The sequence below is a fragment of the Apodemus sylvaticus genome, chromosome 22, assembly GCF_947179515.1.
Source record: "Apodemus sylvaticus chromosome 22, mApoSyl1.1, whole genome shotgun sequence".
NCBI classification, from domain to species: Eukaryota; Metazoa; Chordata; class Mammalia; order Rodentia; family Muridae; genus Apodemus; species Apodemus sylvaticus.
In genome coordinates this window covers 15,091,996-15,110,075 of record NC_067493.1, presented here as the reverse complement: position 1 = coordinate 15,110,075, position 18,080 = coordinate 15,091,996, and the positions used below count along the sequence as shown (strand labels likewise).

Genomic DNA, 18,080 nt, shown 5'->3' with positions numbered 1-18,080 from the left:
CTTCTTCCTTCAATGCCTTGGGGCGTAAGGATGTTCAACTCTTGTTATTTTTGCAGCATACTCATGACCCTAAGGAAAGGCTGGGAAGCTCTGACAGAAAATAACTTCAGTAGAATGAAATTCAAAGTCTAGTTAGACAGCAAATACATGTTTTGCCCATGGTTTCGTAGTAACAATTAGCACAGCCTTGTGCAATACTGTATGCATCGCTACAAATGGAAATGAGGGACATCAAAGCAAAGTAGATTATGTAGGGGTTGGCAGTGTAGCTCAGTAGTAAAATGGTTGCCTAGCCTGCATGAGGACCTGGGTTCAGTCCTCAGCATAACTGTGCACGCACACACACACACAGACATACACAAACAGACACTGACACAGACACACAGAGATATACACATACACACACACACCATACAAAATCAAGACCAACTTACGTAGTCATCACTACTGTCAGTATGGCTGTTTCCTGCCCAGGCTGGTTTTAGAAAATACAGATTCAGGGCTAACTTCCTATTGCAGGGCTGACTTCCTATGGCATAATGAAGACAGGAAGTGTGTGTTCTTCCCACAGATGGGCCAGTCCTGCTATTACTGAATCAATTCTGTAGTTTCAAGTTGCCATAACTCAGAGTCCTGGACATTGACAGAACATAACTGCCCTGGTCCAGGAGCAGCAGGAACCCTGAGCACGTTACTGATTCACTTGCTTCTTGCTTAACATCTAGAAAAGGCCCAAAGGACTCCTCTTTTGTCTGTGAGAACACAATGAAGACAAATGAGGAACTAAAGGTGCAGCGTGGTGCTAACAGTCTGCAGAAAGGCCACTCGGTCTCTCATGGCCAGCAGTTACCACAAGCTAGAAAGGATGGTTGCTGGAGCTCCTGCCTGAATAAAAGAGGACTAGTTGCAACACACACACACACACACACACACACACAACTTCAGTGGTACAGATCACAGACAGCCAGTCTTCATCACATGCCTTGTCTTGCTTCATCCGATTTCACCCAGGTCCTTTTAGGTGGAAAAACCAAAACTGCTCATTACACAATTTTAGCTTAAAGCCCGCACACTGTAATCACCTGGCTTTCCTGTCTTGCTCCTACAGATACCTTCAGCACAACTGCATCACACACATCTCCAGGAGAGCATTCCTTGGATTACATAATCTACAAATACTGTGAGTAACTCCTTCATCACCGTCCCATGGGTTTCACTGAAGAAAAGACTGCAAGGGCAAACTCCGGTGGGGTGGGGTTCCATGCTGAACTGAGGGGTGCAGAGAAATGGAAGAAATCTTTGAGGGCTACAAGGTGATCATATTAGATCATACAAGGTGTAGCTCAGAGAATTTGCCTGATGTGAGATGTGAAGTCTCAGGTTTGATCTTCTGTGCCAACAAAAAAAACAAAACAAAACAAAAAAACAAACAACAACAAAAAAACCCCTATATTCTCCTCACTGTATGTAAATAATTACCCAAGGCTACTATGGTCGTCATCATGCTGTTAGACCACTACCACAGCATCTCAGTTTATCCCCAGCCCCCACCCCCACCATTGCTCACTGAATATATATGTCTTAAAATAGTAACGTACCAAGAATATAACCAAAAAAGGGCACAAGTAAGAATTGCTGTACATATTCTGTTGTTTTTTTTTTCTTTATACTCCAACCTAATGTACCATCCCCAATATTGTTCTTGGCCGCATTGCTCGCCCTGGTCATACTGTGACCCAGTCTGGGCTCCTAGTTCTGGGTGCTTCATGGCCGTCCCCCGCACCCTGTCCCCCTCTATCCCTCCCCCACCGCCTTCCTCTGCTTCTGCTCATTCAGAACATGCTTGAAGCAGCAGACATCCAGACTACAAAGCCCCATCTAACTACCTGTGGCTGCGGGCGTGTGGAGTCTGCCTAACGAACCCACCCGTACTGTTCGTAGGTACCTCAGCCATAACTGCATCACCTCTCTCAGGCCGGGGATATTCAAAGACCTGCATCAGCTTGCTTGGCTGTAAGTATCTTGGCTTTCCTCCCTCCTGCAAATGCTCAGGGTCCTAGTGATTTCCAGCAACGCTTGGGTAGTTTCCAGGCTGGGATGTCTCTGGTTTTGGATGCTTCTGACTCACATATAATCTGGAGCATTTGTCTGAGCAATTCAGACAAGGGTAAGACAGGTGGACGAAGCAGGAATTCTGCCATGTTGTTACAGGGGAGCCTCGGCGCCCAATGACTGCCTGGCCAAGCCAGGCAGCCATCCAGGGTCACCAAGAACAGAAAGTCCTTGACCCCAGCAGTCCTGACATCTTGACGTATGCAGTTCTTTGCTCCGGAGAAGACAGGGTGCCCCATGTATTGCAGGAGGCCCGTGCTCACTCCGTGCCAGAAATGCAACTTCTCTTAAGAGTTGTGACAACAGAAAAACATCTCCAGACACTGCCAGTGCCCCTGAGAGGGAAGAACACCCCTCTGTTAGAAACCTGTATTAGAAAGCAAAGGTCTGGGGCGTACTCTGGTCCCCAGGGGCCGGAGAAAAGTTTGAGAATCTAATAAGCCCTGGCACATTCCCCGGGCCAAGCCTCCATCTCCAGGCACCTCTCCGCAGCTGTTCCTGTTTCCTTGGCGCACTAAGGGAAGGGCTGTAGAAGGCTCCCTGTCGCCTTGCTCAGTGGCTGCAACCTGGCCTGGCTGGCGGAAGGGCTTCGGTTTCATCTAAACCTAGTGTGAGCCTGGCCGCCGGCTAATGTTCCAAGCAACTTCCTTATCATCTCAGGACTTTGTCTCAATGACTCCTTCTTTTTCAAGGAATGCTCTGGGCACTGTCACATGCCCAGCCTCTGTGGGTACCAGACATGCACATAATGCAAAGACTGTATATCCAGGCCAAAAAAAAAAAAAAAAACCACCCATAACTATAAAACAAAAGTAAATTTTTAAAATGTGATTTTTCTAAGAATTATACTATCATTTACTCTTTGAAGGCACAAGACGCCATCTGTTAAAGGACCGCACCTGCCTGCTGGTGCTTCATTCATGATGCCACACCAACTCCTCAAAATGCATATTCCCATGGAAAGGGAAAGGGGGAGCAAGGAAGAACATGAGAAAGGGGAGGGGCATGGAGGGGGAGGGGGGCATGAAGTCCCACCCCACTGAGGAGCTATTGGCAATCGATAGCTGTTGGGAGAGGGAGAGCCAGTTTTCTCTACTGTTGGTGGATGAAACAGTTTTCTCTCCTGTTGGTGGGAGAACCATGCGTCATTGGATGGACCCACACCACAGAGTATACGGAGCACATACTGGACTCAAAGGATTTAAAAATAAAAAAGAATACAAATTTTGCATAGGTAGGGAAAAGGGGAAGAGGGAGGAGGGACTGGAAGGAATGGGAGGAGGGGGATGAGCATGCCCATTGCAAGTAAAAAAAAAAATTGGGTTTTTTTTTTTAAATAGAAAAATTAGCATGTGAAAAAGATCGCATTAAGGAAGTGCATTTTAAATTTTTTCTAATTGATATATAAAATCATGAAGATTGTTCATACAAGCAGGTGCTGTGTGACATTCCAACGTATGTAAACACTGGGTGATGCTTAAATCTGGTTCGACACATCTGTCTCTTCAACCATATGTATTTCTTCTCTGGGATGAAGATATACACACAGCCTCCTCCAGAGATGAACAGTGCATAGCTGCTATGTTATCTGAGGTGGGGCGTTCCTCTGAGTATACCCGTCTATGAAAGAGGAGCCTTAAAGAAAATGCCTTCTAACCAGCCACGCGGCCCATCCTTGCGGAGCTTCGGGCCACAGCTACTGTTGCCGAGTCAGAGGCATCCCTCCTTCATTCAGCCAACCAGCAGCTCAGAGTGCCTATGGAGCCCATTACAGCAGAAAATGCTTGTCAGGCAGATGCAGAGATAGAGAGATCAGGCCCAACTTGATACGTGCTGGGAGAAGAGGTGTGGGAATCTGGAGGACGCAGTGTCCCATCCTAGAATCAAGGAAAAGATACCTGTGTCCCATGGGGAAGGAGCGGCTCAGGTGGTGGGAGTCTGGAGTCTTGTGGACCTTTTATACTTTTTCTGGGTTTCTTTCAGAAATATCACTAACATTGGAAACATTTTTGATGTGTTTTGTCAGAATTTTAGATGACAACCCGATCACCAGAATCTCACAGAGGTCCTTTACGGGATTAAGCTCCTTGTTTTTCTTGTAAGTATCACCCCCCACCCTTTCTCTGAGTATACCCGTCTATGAAAGAGGAGCCTTAAAGAAAATGCCTTCTAACCAGCCATGCAGCCTATCCTCGCGGAGCTTCGGGTCACAGCTACTGTTGCCGAGTCAGAGGCAGTGGCCGGAGCGGTTACAATGTGTTTCTCAAGCTTGCTGCTCAATGCTGTTCTTCTGCCATGCTTTTATTTGCAGTGGTTGAACAAAGGTTTGCTTTTATTTCCTGAAATCCTAGTTAAACTGAACCAAGCATAATAGGATTGCATAGGAGCACAGTTCCAACTCTTTTAAAAGATGTGTTATTTTTATTTCTTGTGCACAAGTGTCATGCCTGCCTGTCTGTGCACACGCATGTAGTACCCACAGAGGCCAGAAGAGGGCATCAGATCCCCCCTCCCTGGGACTAGAGTTAGTCTGCTGGGAGCTGCCAGCTGAAGCCGGGTCCTCTGCAAAAGCAGTCAGTGTTTTTAACCACTGAGCCTTCTCTCCAGCCTCCAATGCCAGTTTCACTAGAGGAAAATGTGCTTTTGCCCAGTGACAGCCAATGAAAGTTCCAAATTTTACCTACTGATGGAGCAGTTTTCCTACTTGTGCTTCCATTGTTACTATCCTTAGGATGACCGACAGCCAGGGGCTTGCCACGTTCCTTTACAGTGGATGTGGCAGCATCCTCCATGACTGGTCCACTTAACACCAGTTAACTGTGTATCTTAGCATGTTCATGATCTGTTTGTTTTTGACAGTTCCCCTTGCTGTCACATCTTCCATTCAATGCTGTTTCCAATGTGGCTCTTCAATGCTGTAAATGATTAGTGTACCCTGAGAAAACATCTCAAGAACTAATGGCACTGCAAATCATTACAAGCTTGCAGCACACAAGGAGAACAATCATGAACTTCAGTTATTGCCTGCTACTTGCTTTAGCTTTACACCATAAAACCAAGCTGAGGAATCCTTGTCTTAGGATGCACAAAACACACACACAGCTATAGGCAGGCAGTGCCTTAGTGCTTGCCACACACACACACTTAAGCACTGTGTAAAGACGCAGTTATATACAAAGACTTCATCCTGACATATAGATTACAGCGGACTGTAATTTTTCAAAACTGTGGAGGAGCAAAACTCCCCTCCTTAATGTACTTAATCATTGCGTCTAACTGCTATTTTCTCTGTGTGAAGGTCTATGGTGAGGAACCAGCTCGAGGCCCTTCCTGAAAGGCTGTGTGCCCAGATGCCTCAACTCAACTGGGTGTGAGTATTCACTAGGGATTGGCTTGTTCTGTGCTAGGATCAAGGAGGCTAGCTGTGATTTCAATGAAGAATTACCTTTAAAATCTACCTGGGATGTCTCTCCCAAACCAAAAGCTAACAGCTACTTCCTGTTTTAAAGATCTTTTGAGGGGAGAGCAGGGAATTGGGTGGAGTGCCGTCAGCGTGTGTCACACGCTTGCAGAGACATGACCCTACATAACCTTGTGGGATAAAACGATGCGGTATCTTTGGAGAATAGCTGGAGCATGGCACTTATGAGGTTGAGGAGGGTGGGTTCAACGGTTAAGCCAAACCTGGGTTACAATTTTCTGTCTCAAAAAGAAAACAAAAGAGGGTTGAATAGGTGGCTCAATGATTAAGGCTGCTCTTTAGGGGGTCATGGGTTCAAGTCCCAGCAGATACATAGCAGCTCACAACCACCTGTAAATCCAGTTCCAGGGAATCTGATGCCTCCTTCTGTATTGTGCAGGCACTGGACATACACTGCACAGACATGAATACAGGAAAGCCCCTCCTACACGTTACATAAAAAGAAACCAATCTTTAAGAACTAAATAAACAAGTCCTTGGAGCACGCCAAACACGTAAGGTCGGGCATGACCTTCTCCGGCCAACCCACACGTCTCACACGGTCAGCCCACGGACAGCGGCATTTTCTGCTCTTTCTGTTAGCATCTAGTTCCACGAGCCCACTGTAACTTGGTTTCTCTTCTCTTGCTTGGTCTAACCAAAGTGAACTAACAACACATCAGTACTGTCTGATATTGTCTGAGAAGAGACATTTTAGAGGTTCTGTGTGTTCTTTAGAAAGGCTTGCTTTTATCAAGTAATTTTGTTATCCCTAAACTCTTTCTCCCAGCACGGCCTTCCCTTACCTGTCCGCTCTTCTTCCACCGTCCTCCATGTGCCTCTTCTTTGGAGACACAGCAAAGCACAGTTATCAGCCATCTCTACGCTTATGTGCTTCTTGATGCTGGTAAAGGCTTTCTCTGTCATCCTTTGGCTAAGCTCTACCATTCCCTCCCAACGCTCAGAATATCACCCTCAGAATGTTGCCTCCACACATTGGTCCACTTCAGTGAATGCGTATATGTTTCTATCATACCTCATAAGAATATACCATGCCCAATAAGGACTGAGACCATGCCCACCACATGACAGGTGACCAATCAACCTTTGTTAGACACCCGTGCTAAGCCATTCCCATTCTTTCTTGCCTTGTAACTAATACTTACTTGGGAATCTCGTGGCTTTACCACCACCTACACTATTCCCTGCCGCATGCACCTCCCTCATATATGTCAGGTGGAAGCAGAGGGGTCAGAAGTTCAAGGCTACTCTCAGCTACATAAGAGTCTGAGGCCAACCTGAGTTCCGTAAGACCTAGTCTCAAAAATTCTTAGCAACTGAACAAATTCATGTATATAGTGGCAAACAGAAAAGAGAAGGGACAGGTGGGTCTAAAGGATGAGGCCTAACCAGGCTCTGCCTCAAAAGCAGAAAGACAAGACATGATGGAGCACACCCTTCATCCTAGCACTCGGGGGCAGAGGAAGGTGGCTCTCTGTGAGTTTGAGGCCAGCCACCCCACCACACTGCTAAAAGTGAGAATTCCAGAGGTTCCAGAGGCCATTTCCCGGGTGTGCAGGATGGCAGTTGTGCCAAGGATCCAGTTGGCACAAAGCAGTGTCCCCACTAGTGCTCTCCAGAGTTCTAAGGACATTTCTGAGCAGCTCAAGAGGAGGACATGCTAAGAGGAGCCTCTGATCCAGCAGTCTGCTGGGAGCCTGGGAGTCTACACTTCCACCCCTGCCACACTCACAGTTGTGTGGTACTGGGCGTCAGCACCCGTGTAGAAGGCCATACACAAAAGACCTACTTACGCTTTGGTAGCACACAGACCAAGACATATGCCCTGAGTCTGGTGAACAGTCTGTGAAGGAGGTTGGTTCGAGTTTCCCCTTCACCAAAATATTGACCTGCATGGGGCAGAATGTGAGGCAGTGGTCCAGATTACCACAGGACACATACATGTCTGGCTTTGGATTCAGAAAGATCTCTAACACTTACCAAGTGTACAGCGAGCTGGAAATGAAACATCTCAAGAGGCCTGCCGCATGTGTTGAATAGGGCATAATGGTGAACCCTCTGCAGGAATGCTTTATAGACACTGGAGCAGTACCAGCCCAAGGGAGGGTGATGGATGAAATCTAGCATAGAGTGGAGTGTCTTAGTCTTTTATATCGCTTGTAGGGGCATTTATTTTGTCCTTACATTTCCAGGGTGTTAGAGTCTATGGTGCCAGTGTGGAGGGGCAGACAGCAGGGGCCCAGGGCAGCAGCTGAGAGCTCACATCTAGAACCCCAAACAGGAAGCAGAGTGCATTCACACTTTAAATGGCAAGAAACCTCAATACCCAACCCCCAGTGACATACTTCTTCCCCCAGCAAGACCATACCTCCTAATCCTCCCCCAAAGAGCCACCCACAGGCACCAAGTATTCAAAGGACTGAGACTCATTCAAACCACCAAGTAGAGCTAATAGCATGGTGCCCAGCTGAGAGAGACACTCCCACCCCAAATATCTAATTGCCCTCCCCTTGGGTTTATTATTATTATTAATTATTACCATTGCTATTAGTAATGTTTTATCATGAGTTGGAAAGAAAACAGAAACCATATAAATTATAGAAAGCCCACCGACATTAGGAAAGATGCCAAAAGTAAAACAGAATGAAGGAAAGATAAAGTTCTCTACAAAAGTGTTTGAAGTGTTTTCCCTCTGTGGCTTTCAGGGACCTGGCAAACAATGGGATAAAGTATGTAAGGAACTCCACCTTCCTGACCTGCGGCTCGCTCACGGTTCTGTAAGTGCACCTGACTTCAGTGTGAGAGGCCTGTAGACTGGGAGCATCCAGAAAAAGGCTGACCCTGGGATTCAAAGTGCTGCTTTGTTTCCAGCGTTGGTGTGAATGCTCAATAGTGGGAAAGGGCAAAGAACGATGTGTTTATTTGCCATGAAATGAAATCTTTTACTGCAAAGTGGCTAGGCTCAACAACTGGGTGTCTGTACCTGAAGAAAGCAGGAGCAATTTAGTGCATTCCGATTGGCCATAGACTCTGACTGATGATTTTTGATTGCTGTCTGTGCTTGTCCTGGTGGTTGGGGAGGGCAGATGTATTGGCCAATCGGCACCTTGCCATTCCTGCGATAAGAAACACAACTAGTTTGTGTTTCTGGTAATCGGACTTTTCTGGGGATAGCAGGCACTCAGCAATGCTTGTTGATTACACGGGTTACCAGAGAAAAATAAGGGAAAAGAAATTTTTTAAAAAGACAGTTTTAAAAATGATCAGAAACCAAACAAGATATAACTTCACAGACCACCCTCGGTGCCTGGAACTGCTCCAGGCAGTGCTTCCTGAGGGATATGGGTATCCTCAGGAGAAAAGTTCTGCTTGGCTTTTATAAACCTTACAAACTGGAAAGCAATCCAGTTGAGTCCTCATGGGGGGCTTATCCAAGGCACCAGGAGCAGTGGCGTCTCTCAGCAGGAACTGATTGGGACAGCAGACAGAAAACCCCCAGTGCTGACTCTCACCATGTTTTACAGGTTTCTGCCTAGAAATCAAATTGGTTTTGTTCCAGAGAAGACATTTTCTTCATTAAAAAATTTAGGAGAACTGTAAGTAGCATGGTCTACTAGGAAGACTATGATTGCTCTCTTCCAAGATTATTAATCTAAATGATGAGTGAGACTGTCTTTCTACTTGGAACAATCAAACTTGTGTAGACCATTAGATACTGGAAACCAATTAAGGAAGCCAGATGACCAAGAGCACATTGCGTTCATGTGCTGGGGCTGACAAGGGAGCCAGCCTGCCCTATTTTCTCTGCCTATTTCCTTGGGTCAGTTTTATGTATATGTATATGTATGTGTGTGTTGGAGACGAGGAGGGCTTTCCGCAGCCTCAAAATGTGTGGATGGCATTTCTCTAGGGGCTGCTATGGTTAACTCTCAATGGACACCAGGAGGTTAGCAGGTGAAGCATGCAGACATGTTCCCTAAGGAAGACAGGTTTGTGAAAAAATTTTCAGACAGCTCACATAACTTTCTCTGTCCAAATACATGTTTTATAGCTTTAAGACTCTGGAAAACATCTGTTTAGCTATGAATTCATAGATACTAAAAACCCACATTAGCTGAATCATTGGAAGTTAAAATTAAATCTGTGGTATGACACATGATAGCAACTAGACTAAGAACTCATCCTGCTGATGAGGAGTTTAAAAGGGCCACTGATATCTTAAATAACCTTTCCTCCATTCATTATGCCTGCCTGGCTCTGGAGGATGGGGCTAATAACTCAGTAAAAATATTTTTTAAATAATTATAATAATTACATATAATTAGTGGGCATCATAAATAAAATCCAGAAATATTTAAAGTGACTTGTATAGACAGTGTTTCATTCTTGAATTAAAAATGGTTTTGCGGCAAACTACTGTAGAAGGCTCATTCAGAAATAACTCTCTTGGGGGCTCATTCCTGGTCAGAGTCTGTTGAAGAAATGTGTCTGTGGGTTACAGGAACCAGAGGCAGATGCCAAGGTGTGAGCATGCCTGTGTGTAAAAGCACCTTGAATTTCCCGCCATTCCTCTTCTTACCCAGTAGAACACGAGCTCCCATGCCCGCCCCAAAGAGGGAGTGGCAGCCAGTTCAGAAATAATTGAAACTCTGGACCTCCTTTCAAACACCTGTAGTCTCAATACTTAGGAGGCAGAAGCAAGAGAATCAAGAGTTCCAGGCCAGCCCCAGCTACAAGAGACCTTGTCTGAACAGGAAGGGAGGAGAGAGAGAAGGGGGAAGGGACTGGGTTGTGATTTTTAAAACCACCAGTAATCAATTCCAAACCATATGGCCTTGGAGAGCTACAGAAAAGCCGAGCGTCCACAGGTGAACGCGAACCAGGTGTTTATACATGAATTTACTTGTTGAGAGATTCTGCTGTTCAGGTGTCCTATCCAACTCATCCCCAGGACGAAAAGTCACAAGTACAGGAAGCCCCTGATGTTCCCCACAGGGGTATCCTTCACTTTCCTATGTGACATTTCAAGGACAGTTTCTCAGTCCATGAGATCCCCTGCATCCTGCATGGCATCCCCACAGCATGCCTGGCATCCCCTGCACCCTGCATGGCATCCCTTGCACAGTGCCCTTCGTGATGTTTTCCCTGGCCCATGCACACCCATGGCTTTCTTGATGACCCACACATGTGTCTTCCATCTAAAGCTCTAGGAAGGAATTCCCTGCTAAGCAGGGCTCGAGGACCATGATCACACTTCCTTAAACCAGTAGGTTCTCTTGAACTACCGCTGCCTCATGTGCTCCTGACACCTTCCTCACCTGGACTTGGGCTGCATGCATTTTTTTTTTCTCCGTGTAAATTAGCATCTTATCCCAAGCTGGGACAGCACCAACAACTCAGGTGAGACTCAGAATCATCTTCATGTACAAAATAAGTTATCAGACGTTAAAATGCAGAACAGGGGAGGCCTTCCCCAAAGTCACCAGCTTCCTGGACATCAAACTCCTATCAAAAGGCAGTAGTTCCTAGCCTGTGGGTCTCCGCTGCTTTAGGAAACTCAATGACCCTTTTATAGGGCCTGCATATCAGATACCCTACATATCAGATATTTACATTACAATTCATAGTATTAGCAAATTACAGGGGCTGGTGAGATGGCTCAGCGGGTAAGAACACTGACTGCTCTTCCGAAGGTAACTGAGTTCAAATCCCAGCAACCACATGGTGGCTCACAACCATCCATAATGAGATCTGATGCCCTCTTCTGGTATATCTAAAGACAGCTACAGTGTACTTACATATAATAATAAATAAATCTTTGCCGGTTGTGGTGGCGCATGCTGGTACGATTTGCTGAAGGGAGGCAGAGGCAGAAGGATCATGAGTTCAAGGCCAGCCTCGGCTATACATTTTTAAGCCAGGCAGTGGTGACACATGCCTTTAATCCCAGAACTTGGGAGGCAGAGACAGGTAGATTTCTGAGTTCCAGGCCAGCCTGGTCTACGGAGTGAGTTCCAGGACAGCCGGGGCTACACAGAGAAACCCTGTCTCAAAAAAAACAAAAAACAAACAAAAAGAACAACAACAAAATAAATTACACTTGGGAAGTAGCAATGAAATAATTTCATGGTTGGAGTCACCACAACAAGAGGAACTGTATTAAAAGGGGTCAGCATTGTGAAGGATGAGAACTACTGTGATGCGGCTTTCAGTCTGCAGCAGAATGGATGCAGACCTGGATTCAGGGAGCTACCTAGCATTATAACAGTTGACCTGAGCACAGGTTCAGAACGTAGAGAGTGCCGATGAAAGCAGAGTCTGGGAAAGGCGTGTGTGTGTGTGTGTGTGTGTGTGTGTACTGCCATGCTTGGCTGCGTCCACCCCATAGAATGCTAAACAGCAGTTTGCTACAAATGTGCTCATTCTAGCCAGAATTTTCCATCTTAATGATAATAGTATCCGCCCCAACAGCCAGTCCTAAAGTCGGCTGCCTAGCCCTCTGCTCCCTCCTAATGCTAAGTGTTCTCGGACCCTGATCCCTGCTAGTGTCTCCGAGGAGCCTCCGCCAGCAATCTCATGGTCCCTGTGCACGCCTCCTTCCTCACCTCCCTCGTGACTCTTTCAGTCACTGTCATCCTGTGATCATCTCAAGCACTGTCTCTGCTCACCTGCTCAGTTCTTGAATGTCAGCATCACAGAGGAGACTGGTTCAGTGCAGATTGCCAGCCTCCAGGGGCGGGTGTCTGGAATGTGACGTTTCTAAAAGCAGCCGCTCCCGCGACCCTCCCCACCCCCCACTCCTGTGATCTCAATGCTTTGACTGCACCCTGAGCTTGTGCACAGGCCCCATATGGTATATCAGGGACCCGTGCATTTTCTCCATCTCTCCCACAAGTTCTGTCTTCCACTCATGCTGAGTCACATGTGGACGTTCTGAGGGTGAGAGCCAGGGCCACGGGTTTCCAGGCAAGCTTTACTCTCTCCTGAAAAGTGGCACTTCTTTACTAAAGCGAAACCCTCTGGCTCTGTTCTAGCACGTCCTAATTTCCATAACCAGGACTGATGGCTCCGCTTCTTGTCATTCATGTTTTATTTTGGTTTTTCCTTCCCTTATAATACAGATTACTTGTCCATTTTCTGTCTCTGTCACAAAATAGCTGAGGCTGGGTACTTTTATAGAGAAAAAAGGTTTAGGCCACAATTTTAAAGTCAGAATCACCAGTTCAGCCTCTGCTGAAAACGTCCTGATGGGGATGCATACGGGGGCTACGTGGTGAGACAGGATACCAAAGAGATAGCCAGGGGTCAGACCTGCTGTGGTTCTTATCTTCTCTTGCAGGAGCTATCCAGAGCCGCACAATATTTTCTGAGGGTATCCATCAGTGGTCTACACACTCCTCACTATGCACTTCTTTTTGAAGGATCAACTATTGCAACACTACAGACCAGTCCTTCCATACATGAACATCTGGGGAGCAGACTATGCCCAAACCTTAACCCTGGCTGCTACTATAAACTTTTTTTTTAAGTTAAAAGCCTCTATAGTTATTTCTAGCTAGCCATCCCATATGTATCACAAGATACCAAGAATAGTTAAGATTTTATACTTCAGGAGCTGGAGAGATGATTTAGCAGGTAAGAGCACTGGCTGCTCTTTCAGAGGACCTGTGTTGGGTCCCTGCACCCACATGGAAGCTTCCAGCTGCCATCTATTATAACTCCAGTTCTGGAGGTTCTCACGCCCTCTCCTAGTCGTCATGACAACTGCATGCACATAGTATGCATATATCCAGGCAAAACACCCAGACACGTTTTTTAAAGTTATTTTTCTTTATCCTTAATTAGGCAATTGTACACAGGTTTAATCCTTAACATTGTCTCTATTCAGAGAGATGATCCAGACCCTCCACAGATTTGTGTCTCCAATTGCAACAGATCTCTTTGCCACAGTCTCTAGAGTCACTACCCTATGATTCTTTCTAGATTGGACAATGGTATCATATTTCATCAGAACAGAACTATATAAGAATGTACTTCAACTACCAAGGAATACAGCTCAGTAGAAAAGCACTTGACCTGCATGCGAGATGTCTTAGGTTCAATCCCCAGTAACAGGGGGTGGGGTGTATTTAAAATATATAAATTTATCAACTCAGGATTGTCTGAGTAGCTACTGAGTGGCTGACACTCATTTAGATGGAATGCAGTATAAATAGAAGATTCAAGACTTGACCTCAAAAAGATTAGCTGGATAAACATGTGGAATGAGTGGGAATCACAGCTGTGCGGGTGCACAGAGTGTGCTCTGAAGAGGAAATCAGTTAGAGATCTCTGAGCCAGAATGTGCTGGCAGAGGGGTGAGAGGAAATTCCAGATAGGAACTGGATGATCAGGATGCCACATGGTCTGCCAGCGATGGAAAACAGCCCCCTAGCTGACTCACGGGGTCTTGCTGTGTCACAAGTTCACAGCCTGGTTGGACTGGATTCATGTTTTCTCTTGCGTCAAATGGGAAGATGGTAACTGTGGGGAGAGAAGTCCCTGCCATTTATCCCCAGTGTGACTGTGTTTGGTTTTCACTGTCATCAACAGGGACCTGTCTAGCAATATGATAACAAAACTCCCAGTACACCTTTTCAGCGACCTGCATCTTCTCCAAAAGCTGTAAGTTCCCCTGTCTCATCATCAGATTTAAGTGGCAACATCTTAGCCTTCCAAAATAATAATAACAGCCGTACTTATCCCCCTCCCTTCCTCTAATGGTAAAAAAGGAACCTGTCGTCCAACCCTCTTCTGTATGTCCACAAGAACCAGTTTGGAAGTCTCAAACAACTTCAGTCTCTGTAAGTAAAGCTTCCTCATTGTGCTGGTTACCACTGCAGGGAGGCTGGCTTGCTTAGAGCCGGATTCGATTCTATGTGTTTCTCACACTGGGGCAGGCATCCCCAGGAGGCCCGGTCACAGCAAAGTTGCTGATTTGACCACTTGGTGGCATGAAAGTCGCTGTGTTTGAAGCAGCACACACAGCTACCCAGGGAGCCGGACTTGGAGTGAAACCTAATTCCATCATCGTGGTAAAGAATTTGTAATAACTTTGTTTTGGAAAGGATTGACAGAAATAACTTCTCAATGACTTCCCTTCTTTTCCTCTGTCCCATTTCCCTGAAGAAATTATAGGATAAAAATCGATCTTTACTTTTTTAATTAACAAGAACAGTCCCACAAACATTCAAACAACTTAGTGTTGTCTGGATATGTTATAATTTTAGCCAATTTAGTTCCAGTGATACCAAAAATCCTGCCAATTCCTCTTTATAAATGTTGTGATCCCTTTCCCCTGGGTGACCATCTGTTGGCTAACATTTGTCTTGACCCAAAACCGCATTATATTACCTATTTCTGCCTAACACATTCTTTTTCTTTGACTCCAAAGACTGATGTTTTTGTTTTACTTGTTTTTAAAAGTAAGGCTTTTGTTTGTTTGTTTGTTTGTTTAATATTCTGAAAGTGTCCCATAGCACAGGCTAGCCTCAAACTTAGTATGCAGCTGAAGACCTTGAACTTCTGTCCTACTGCCTCCACTTCCCAAGTGCTAAAGTTTGTTCCACTACACCAGGCTTCTTCCAGAGACTAATCTTCAATATCACATTTCTTTTTTGTTAAATAGATTTCTATTTCTGTTCTAATAGAAATCTATTTTAAAACACACAATTTAGTGGTCTTTTAGCCAGTATTAGTGGGCATCCACTGATGGACAACATGGGCTTTGCTCTTAGGAAGCTAGCTAGAGTGTTATTAACCAAAATCTATAAATATCTTGTGACTTTTCAAAAGACCGTATTATTTATTTGAGCTGAAGGCAGGTATGTGAACATGCACGCCAGTGGCTTTGGAAGCCAGGGGAAGACACTGGATCTCTGGAACTGAGTTACAGACAGTTGTGGGTTCTGGGAACTGAACCTGAGTCCTCTGGAAAAGCAGCCGGTGCTCATAACTATTGAGCTAGCTGTTATTTTTTTAACTGTTATTTTTTTAACCTGTTATTTTTTTAACTTAACAGCCGACTTCGGGCCTTCGACATGATTCTCCTCTAGAAGGACAATGTTACCATATCTCATTATAAATACTCAACTGCATGAGGTCTTGTTTTCCTCCCAGCCCCACGTTCCCCGTAACGAATGATTCACTCAAAATATATTTACAAATACCTAGGCCATATAGCTAGGCTCGTTCCATGACGATCTAATAATTTAAAATGACCCATTTATCCTAATCTACATTCTGCCACGTGGCTGGTTACCTCTGTAACACCGGTTCCTTCCTCACATCTTCCCCAGCGACTCTTCCACTGGCTGACTCTATCCCAGAATTCTTTGTGCCTACCGGAAGTCCCACCTTCTGTTCTACCCCTTCTTATAGGCAGTAGGTTTTTTTAATTGACAGGTCATGCATCCATACAATACACAAGATATTCTCTCGGCACTGAATTTCAGGCGCAAAGCAGTCCTGTGGAAGAATGTATTTAAGCCGCTGGGGAATGTAGCTCAGTGGCCGAACACTTGACCAGCATGAGGTCCTAGGTTTACTGCACCTATTTCTAAAAAAGAAAACTCTCCCGCTGCTCTCTGATCCCTTTCTCAAACATGTTTTCATTGATTTATGGTCTGATTGTTTCTAAAACTCACTGGAATATGTACCTCACCAACACTAACTGGACTTCCTTACATACAGGCTATAATGGCCCCTGTGCTGCAGCAACACACAGTCCACATAAAATGTCAGTGGAGATAAGCGAATAAAAAAGCTGAAAGTATATGAAAGAAGTGGGGGTGAGGGGCGTTTAGAAGAACTCGGAGAGTTCCTCAGAGGGGCCACATGATGATTCTGTAGTATCAGCATCTCTTCACGTTTTTAATTCTGGTCTAGAGAGCAAAGGGATTCTTCTGTGAAGGAGCCGCTGGGCCAAGGAAAATTCAAAAACATAGTGAAAAAAAAATCTTTATTTGGTTCAGCTAAAAGCATCAGGATAAATCCTGCTTTTTAAAGGTGTCTTCCGATCACATGCTGCAGGCAGGGGGTTCTCACTGTGTTACTGCCTTTCCCCTGTTTGCTTGCGGAGAGGCTCTCCTCTCACACTGTCCTGAAGCGATCTCCGAGACCCATACCTTCAGAAGTGCCTGGATAAACTCAGAATGTTGAGGGCTCTTAACCACCAAGCCATCTGTCCAGCTAACTCAGAATGTCCGGCTGCATGCTGGTGCCCTTTGAAGATGTTATAGAACCTGGGGGGGGAAGCAAGCATGATGGTCTCTCTGGGCTCTTAGTACACGATGCTTCTGAGTAGCATCTTCCCACTGCCTCTGGGGTTTCACTCCAAAGACACATAGGCCAGGGAGAAATGAATATTCAAATGCAGATTCCCATCGGACTCACTTTAATGATACTTTCTGATTGGAAGTTCTAGGAATGAAATGAAATCCATGAACTTCCATGGCAGTGCTGATTAAACCAAAGCATAAAAATAATGTTAAACTCACATCAGACACCACTGCCATCTGATAGATCAATTATTTATTTATTTATTTACCATTTATTTATTTATTATTTCTGGAGGTAGAAGCCAGAATCTTGTGTTTGTCAGGCAAAAAAATGTAACCACTCTCCCAGCCCCTTGCCATTTCAAAACCAGTTTTATATTAAAACATAATTCTGCATCTAAGTGACACGAGAGCTCCCACGTTCAGCAGATGTTAATATTAATGATGGTTTTTTTTTCTCAGACTGTTTACTATGGAATTTTTAGCCATAACATAAAATTTCAGAGCCTCGGATTTTAGACGTGACCCAAACACGAAATGATATCAAAGTTTAACCTTAAAAACCATGAAACTTATTGTGTATATCTTCCAGAGACCTGGAAAGGATAGAGATTCCAAACATAAACACAGGCATGTTCCAGCCCATGAAGAACCTTTCTCACATGTATGTATGCTTGAAGGGATGGAGGGAAGAGAGGGCATGATGAATTAATTCAAATATTCTCATGCTCAGCTGTCTGATTATCGCTGAACTGTGTTTGTATGCAACAAACGTCTTCTTTCCTATTGAGAACTTTTTAATTTTGTCACCTTTGGTCCCTGTTCAAATAGAGTTCAATATAATGATGTGCCGACATGAATGACCCTTCTCTCTGGAAACACGATGTTTATCCAATTGAGGCCCAATAAGAGATCAGGGTACCAGAATGCCACACATTACATCAAATGAAGTCACTGGCTAAAGGGTACTCAGGAGACCTGGAAACATTAATTCACTTCACATGCTCTCAGATGTGGGCTATGTAGATTCCAGGTGTTGTTTCTCTTATTAAAAGTGCACTGCAAATGGAGGTAATTAATCTTTATCAGTTTTGTTAAGTCACTTGAATATATATGGCTAAAGTGCACTGTGTAAGTTGTGTTCATATTTGTGTTTATTTTTAACGTGA

General features: G+C 45.0%; 1 protein-coding gene across 1 annotated transcript in view; it reads left to right on the top strand.

Annotated features, from left to right (window-relative positions):
* Positions 1–18,080, top strand: part of Rxfp2 (relaxin family peptide receptor 2) — a 63,131-nt gene that overhangs the window by 30,585 nt on the left and 14,466 nt on the right. Inside the window, exons 6-14 of the mRNA XM_052168886.1 lie at positions 1,109–1,180; positions 1,942–2,013; positions 4,139–4,210; positions 5,411–5,482; positions 8,299–8,370; positions 9,118–9,189; positions 14,186–14,257; positions 14,365–14,436; positions 17,504–17,575. Of these exons, the coding sequence (XP_052024846.1) occupies positions 1,109–1,180; positions 1,942–2,013; positions 4,139–4,210; positions 5,411–5,482; positions 8,299–8,370; positions 9,118–9,189; positions 14,186–14,257; positions 14,365–14,436; positions 17,504–17,575 (648 nt within the window). The remainder of the gene's footprint in view (positions 1–1,108; positions 1,181–1,941; positions 2,014–4,138; positions 4,211–5,410; positions 5,483–8,298; positions 8,371–9,117; positions 9,190–14,185; positions 14,258–14,364; positions 14,437–17,503; positions 17,576–18,080) is intronic.